The 7,534-nt window shown below is 41.9% G+C and overlaps 1 protein-coding gene across 1 annotated transcript in view; it reads left to right on the plus strand.

The window, feature by feature from the left end:
* Nucleotides 1–519: 519 nt before the first annotated feature.
* Il26 (interleukin 26) overlaps nt 520–7,534 on the plus strand; it is a 21,921-nt gene continuing 14,906 nt past the window's right edge. Inside the window, exons 1-3 of the mRNA XM_015482668.2 lie at nt 520–622; nt 7,097–7,284; nt 7,369–7,425. Coding sequence (XP_015338154.2) covers nt 520–622; nt 7,097–7,284; nt 7,369–7,425 — 348 coding nt within the window. The remainder of the gene's footprint in view (nt 623–7,096; nt 7,285–7,368; nt 7,426–7,534) is intronic.

Consider the following 7,534-nt stretch of genomic DNA (forward strand, 5'->3'; position numbering starts at 1 on the left):
AGTTAATTCTAATTTGAGCAGTTTACCAAGGATGCCACAATAGTGCTCTGCAGACTGGGTGGCTTAAGCAACAGAAATGCATCCTCCCATTGTTCTGAGAGCTAGAAGTCCAACATGAAGGGGTCAACAGGGTTGATTCCTTCTCCTCTTCAGCTTCTACCCAGCCACCTTCTTTGTGTCTTCATCTGGTCTTTGCTTTGTGCCTGTGTCCTAATCTCTTGTTATTGGATATCAGTCATATTGTGTTAGGGTCCACCATAATGACCTGCTTTAACTTAATCCCCACTTCTACAATCTTATCTCAAACACAATCACATTCTGAGATCCCCTGGGTTAATACTTACATGAATTTTGGGTGGATAAGGAAATACAATTCAGTTCATGACAGGAATCCAGGGAAATCCTTGCTGGAAAGATGATGCTTGAACAAAGGATTGACAGAGTTGAAAGAGTTGGATATGCAGATATCTGAGGCAAAACACCCCATGCAGAAGGAATAGCAAGTGTGAAGTCTTTACAATGGGCTTGCTTGGTGATTTTGAGGAGCAGCAAGGTGAGTACCGTGGCTGGAGTGAGGAGCAAGATGGTAGAGTAGGACAAGGGGCCAATGAGGAGAAACAAGGTAGGTCTTGAGACCATGGAAGGGACTTTGTTTTTGGTGCTTTCTGTCTCTGAGATGGGGGTCTCAAGTTGCCCAGGCTGGTCTCAAACTCCTGGGCCTGAGTGATTTTCCTACCTCAGTCTCCCTGGTGGCTGGGACTATAGGTATGTTTCTCTGCACCCAGGACTGCCGTCTTTACTCTGGTGTGAGGGCGAGTCCTTAAGAGAGAAGTCACATTGCTGCTGTCCAGCAAGGTCAGGCTCAGATGCAGTGCTCAGCCCAAGTAGAGTCTGTCAGGTGCTTATTGCTGACCACACCCAGGACAAAAGACCAAAGAGATGGAATCATAGCTAGTATGCTTCGAGGGAGAAGACACACATTTCTAGGGCTCTTATTATCATGACTTCTAAACAATGACTCTTGATGCACTTAGAAAATGAGATAGAAAGGGCATTTTTTTTTTTTTAAAAGATACATGTGCTTGGACCAGACTTGGAGGAAGCTTGAACTGATGCCTTGTTCATCTTTTCCCTACCTTTCTTTTGCTGGGCTGAGGGCAAAGAGGCAGTGGAGGCCTATTTCCCATCATCCTTTGTTGGGACCATTTTGGGAAATCTGCTTCTGACTTGCTATATTTGAAATCACAGTTAGGGTGCTACATTCTTCATACCTTGTATGGATGATGTGTCTCTCATTGCCAGAGAACGATTGTCCAATATATGTGAAGGCAGTTTTCAAATCTGAAAATGATGAACAACCACCAAAGCTATGTTGAGTATTGGCACTGCATAATAGCTGTGAGAATGTACAACACTTCATTTTTTAAAAGATGGATTTATTTTCAGACCATCCCCAATAATATCGTGGGGCTATACATAAATAAAATTTACCTATGAACCAGAGGCAAGATAGAATGCTGCTAATATACCTGGGTTTGTTGATTGACAAAGCTGGGTTGAGGCCTAGGTTTGCTACTTCCTGGCTGTGCCCCTTTGGGCAAGTCACTTCTTCCAGTGTTGGCTCTCCCACTTTTAAACAAGAGAAAACAAGACCCCCTCTATCTCTTACGGAAGTGTTAGGATGGCCAAGTAACATTGTGCCTTTTGAAATACTGTGTAAAATTAGGTATTTGTTATAATGTCTGTGCAAGAGGCTGACAGCACCACTAGAATTTCAATTTATTATTCCTTAGGCGTTTTTCTTCTTGTCCCATCCCTTCCTTTCCCCCTAGGTCACTGTCCCATCTTTTATTCTCTAGACTGTGCCACAGTCTCAGACCTTCCTGTGTCCTGCTTTGCAGTGTGGTGGGAGGCTGCACAGATTGTGGGAAACGTGGGCTTTGGAGTTGCACAAACTTGGAAGCCCCATCCCCTGCCTCTTGTAAGCTGTGTGGCATGTGATTAAATGTCTCTGGAGCTCAGATTCGATACCTGGTGCTCTAAGGACTAATAATATTCTCAAATATAGTAGGAAGCATTCAGTTTTGTCCCGTATCTTAGGAAATAAAAGTTGCCTTCCCCCAACCAGCCTGTAGATATTCAGTTGTCATGTATGAAGCTCAAGGCCCCTCCAAGTCCACCAGTTCCTCGTTCAACAGACAAGCAAGGGATGGGATCATAATCTCCCCTTTTAAAAAGTGTTTAAATGGATTTTAATCATTGGATGAGAAAGTGTCTTTTCTTAAAAATGTTTTTCTAGAGCTATTAAAAAAGCTTATACCTACATTGTTGTTTAAAAAAATGCTCTTTTGGATTATATAAGAAGAGAGGTGCCAGGACCTCAGATAAGGCTGGGTAGAGAGATGGGATAAGCTTGATACATCAAGATGTGACATACGCTTAGTGTGGACTCAGATGTGGCTTCTCTGTCTCCTGAGGCATCAGCAGCGGCATCCAGACAGCTCCCTTCCCCTTCTCATCCTCTTCCTCTTTCTTCTTATTGGGATGAAATATACATAACATAAAATTAGTCACTTTGAAGTGAATCATTCCTTGGCATTTAGCACATTCATATTGTCATGCAACCCACCTCTAACTACTTCCAAAGCATTTTCATGACCTCCACAGGGAACCCCATACCTATTAGCAGTTAGGTCCCATTAATCCCTCCTTCGAGCTCTTATAGGTATTAACCCATTCTTGATGTTTCATATATATGGAATTATAAATATGTGGTCTTTGTGTCTATTGTCTTTCAGTTGACATATGCCTTCATGGTGGATCTATGTTGCAGCCTGTATCAGCCTTTTTATGACTCAGTGATATTCCATACGTATTTCTAGCAACTGGCCTCTCTCTCCATTCATTGATGGACATGTGATTCCCATTTTCTTTTTAAGGAATATAAATCAAATGACAGAGCTTCTCTTGTCAAAACTCCCATATAATTCAAAGTCTTGCCAATAGCCCAAAATGTTCTGTGTGATCTGGTTTGTGTATCCTCTCTCTTGTTCCTACTCCCCTCCATCAAGTCCAGCCACCCAGGCTGTGCTGAACAGGCACTTTTTGAGGCTCTTACATTGACTCTTTCTTTGGACTGAAACATGGATCATCATAGTTAGTCCCTTACTTCATTCAAGCTATTGCTTAAATGTTACCTTTATATTGAGGGTTGCTATGATCATCCATTTCCTATTTTCATACCCATCTCAGTACCTCCATCCCTGGGAAAAATTTCAGAATGAAGATGGAGTCAAATGCTAACAAAAATAAATAAGTGAAAGAATCCGGGGGGTTATGAAGGAGAGGCTCTAATACTCATATGCTTGGTAACAAGAACTGTCTCAAAAGACTTTGTTAGACCACATCCTTGTGCAAAGACCACGACAATCTCACGCAGAAAACACTTCCCTGAGGACATCTGCCTAGCAACTGTCTGTATTCACAAAGTTCAACTGAAGTGATTACATCATTACTAGATATGAGCTGGTTTGGGACTGACAGGACTCAGACTGGGGGCGTGCAGTCAAAGTCTCTGTGGCTTAAAAGACACATTATGACTTCAGAGACATTAAAATGAAGGGGAAAAGTATTTCATTAGAGTCAATTAAATGGATTAGTAATTGAGGAATCTCTTTGTTGTTGTTTTCTCCCATAGGAGGAAAACAGATAAGAAGTTGTGTTGCCTGGAAACACGCTGTGCTGTGCGAGTTGGTGCACTCATTTCACTTATTGGACAAGCTGGGCCATCAGGGACTTTGTAGCTTGTGTTCTTTTGGGTGAGACAGAACTTAATTTTTAAAGGGAATGATTGCCATGCTGGTATTTGGGAATTGGAGCACTCACTATGATTTTGGGCAGATCAATTGTTTGCGTTTTCACTGTACATTATGCAGGATTGGCAGCCCTAAAATATCCACTTGATGGTCCTTGTCTGCCCTCTGGAAGTAAGTGAGAGTAATTACATCCTCACACCTACATACTCTGAAATATTGGACTGTGGATCACTTCTCACTTTCTTCAACCAAAGCTTCCCACAGCTTCTGAAACCTTGTGATGGACTTCAACATTGTTCTAAGTATTACACATGCATTTATTACTTATCGCCTGACATAATAATGCAATTGCCACGGTTTACAGAGTGCTTCTATGGCTGTCATTGAGGATATTTATGTTTGTATTACTGCAATTTCTGTTTGTTTATCAAAATTACCAGAAGTAGGTATATTTATTGTCCCATTTTAATAAGAGCAAAAACTAAAGCTTAGAGAGGATTAGTAATTTCCTCAAGGCCACACAGCTAGTGAGTGGTGGATCAGTTTCAAAGTCACATCTTCTTGTAATTAACAATAATTTTTAGACATTTCTGTACAAGAAACCTGTGATAGTGGCATAGTAAACATATACCCCAACAAGCAAAGGACTTCTTTTAAATTGTTGCCACAAGGATACTATGTGCAAGTTCCACTTGGGGACTCCCTGTTGAAATGGCCTTCAGGCCCCGTGTGCTGAGTATCCTTTGTAGTATGCACTGTTTATCCTTTGAGGTCAAGTTGACTGTTAAAGGAGCCTAATGAGGCAGGTCTGCTGGCCCAGATGATGACTATGATCCACAGAGTGAGTTTTCAGTCATAGAACGTGGTGACAAATCAAAGCACAGGCATTCTTGGAATATGTATGATCTTTGAATGACGATGATTTGAGGTACACAGTCATTTGGGAAAATGAAATTCCAGAGGTTAAAAAATAGCCAGAACCCACATCATTTTCATTTATTAATACTAGCAATTCAAATTGCACAGAAGTTTTGTTGGGACGCACCAGGGATCCCACTTGGCCTTCAAGGCAGAATGTGGCTCCTGGAGGTGTTTTGTGTGGTCCTTTGATTGTACCACACAGATGTCAGTAGGCTATGCAGTTGGCAGATTTGGGGGTTGGTGACAACACAGGCAGTTTAACCACAAGCGTCCTACATTAAGTCTGGCAGAGCTTTCATGTTCATCCCACACCCCCCACAGGCATGTAAGCGTTGGATTCCTGGAGTTCACATTTTTTTTTTTCCAAGAGAACCTTGAATACTAGCACTCCTGTTCTCAAAACCCCCCAGCCACTTCATGTTCCACCCTTTCAGCCTCTCCCAGTCAAAAATACTTCTTCCTTCTGAATTTTTATAAAATTTCAGTGAATCTCACATGGCATTTCCATCCTGCTGTCTGTACTGTTATTCTTTGTGAATAGTCTTTATGTCATTTAATAAAGTAAAGTACGCCTTGCAGTCTTCAAAGGGATCCTCTCACTTTAGAAATGACAGAAAATACTCATAAGGTTTTAGATTGATCACCTCTTCTTTCTTTCTCCTGCTCCTTTGCCAGCCTGCTTGCCTTGATTTAGAATTTAGTCTTGGGTTCTGATGCTTACTATTGACTCTGCCTGGTTTTGATGAGTCACTTACAACCAGATTCCCAGTGTTGATGTGCCCTCTTGCTCTATTAACTCTATTCTTGGTAGGACTTGGTGACCTACTTCTGCTTTTTCAGTATATGACCCTGGGCTGTGCCCATCTCTTATATTGGGGTTGCTATCCAAAATGAACCTTACTTGTCACTACAGGAAGAACTGGGACAGAATTGAGGATGGGGGTTCACAGAGCAGCCTCCTGTGAGCCCCTTAGTACTTAGAACTTTAGAACTGTTCTTTGTATAGGCAGGTCCTTATGAAAAATTTGTGCATGGAATAAATTTTTTTTAAAAAGCAGTTATGATAGCACCTCATGATGAGGAAAATGTGCTTTTATACTTAAGATGAGGCACTATGGTAGATACAGAGGATACAAAGATGAAAAGATGGTTTCTGCTCTAGTTTGGACCTGGAATGTCCCCTAAAGTCTCATGTGTTGCAGACCTGGTCCTAAGTTGGGTGCACCATTGGGAGGCGGTGGGAACTTTAGGTGGAAGAGATGGATCACTGGGAGAATGGCTTTGAAGGGTATCTTGTCCCCAGCTCTCCGATCTCTCCCCTGCCTGCTCCCAGTCTCCCTCCCTTTCTCTCCCCCTGCCTGTCTCTCTCTGCTTCATGGCTGTCGTGGGGTGAGCAGCCTCCTCTGCCACACACTCCTACCACCATCATAAGTTCTACAACTTAATAGGTGCTCTATCATCTTTATCCAAGTTCATTACTCAGACTTTTCCTCCAACTTCATGTCCAGTAAAATGAGACTCCCTGGAAGAAAGGGACTGTGTTAGTGGCTTGCCTGCCTTGACTGATGCCCAAAGCAATGGAGTCAGCTGACCTTGAACTGAAACTTCTGAAACCATGATGCAAAATAAATCTTTCCTCCTTCAAGTTGTTTTCTCAGGTCTTTTGTCATGGTGATGGAAAGCTAACTAACACAGTCCCTTTCTTCAAGGGAGTCTCACTTTACTGAACATGCAGATGGAGGAAAAGTCTATGATAAACTTGGATAAAGATAAAGATTAAGTTGTAGACCTTATCCCAAATCCAGATCCAAAGAAATCTTGAAAATGTTAGGGGAGTTACAATTTTCAGGGTAGGAAGAGTCTTGCTACTAGGAGCAAGTTGATGATTTCTGGGTGAGAGGTTTAGCCAGCTGAAGGATTTTTAAGAGGTGGACATAAAACACACTTGGGGTCATGAGCAAGCTTCACAGGACTGCTCTTTCTATCCACTGGTTAAATTTTCAGGGTTTCTGGTTTAAGAAGAAGATTTGCCTATGAGGATTAAAACAAATAATCACACAGCCTCTTGGAGCTCATGCTTTCTTATTGAAATGGCATGACTTTTGAAATAATACAATCTGTTGTGATACACATCTGAAGTTCTGAATTTTATTTTGGAAATGGGGGCCAGATCTTGCTGGTAAATGAACTTTTACATAACACTACAGATGGTGCGGTCAACCTTTTTTGATTATGAAGCAAAATTAAGTGATTGTCCTGTATATAAATTGTAAGTCATCGCTCACGGTATTGCATTGAGTAGGTGGCTTTAAGTAGGTCATCCTCTAATCTAACCAACACGATGCTGTGGCTGCTGTGAGTGGGGAGAGAGCTGTGGGCGAGTTGCATGCTGAGGTCCAGGCTGCTGTGTGCCACTCTGTCTCTTGCTATTGCCAAGCACAAACCATCTCAATCCTCCTTCACCCAACCTTGTCACTCAAGGGAGTTGCTGTCCCAAGCTGTTGACACTTTCTATGTCAAGGCAGCCTGGCTCAAAGCAACAATTCCAGTAAGTATTAGGTTCTGCTTGAGGGGAGGACCTAAAGGACACTGTAATCCTGGATACAACTGATTTTGCTTTATTTTATTGTAGGAAGACCGCATAAAAAATATACGATTATTCAAAAAGAAAACAAAAAAGCTATTTATGGTAAGATGGGAAGTTCATTTTCAGGTTCTACTAGTTCAATGCTTTTGCCCTGTGTTTTGATTTTTTCCAGAGTCATTAAGTAATAATCTGGGGGGGGGGGGGGTTTCAG

This window comes from Marmota marmota, unplaced genomic scaffold (genome assembly GCF_001458135.2).
Source record: "Marmota marmota marmota unplaced genomic scaffold, marMar, whole genome shotgun sequence".
NCBI lineage: Eukaryota > Metazoa > Chordata > Mammalia > Rodentia > Sciuridae > Marmota > Marmota marmota.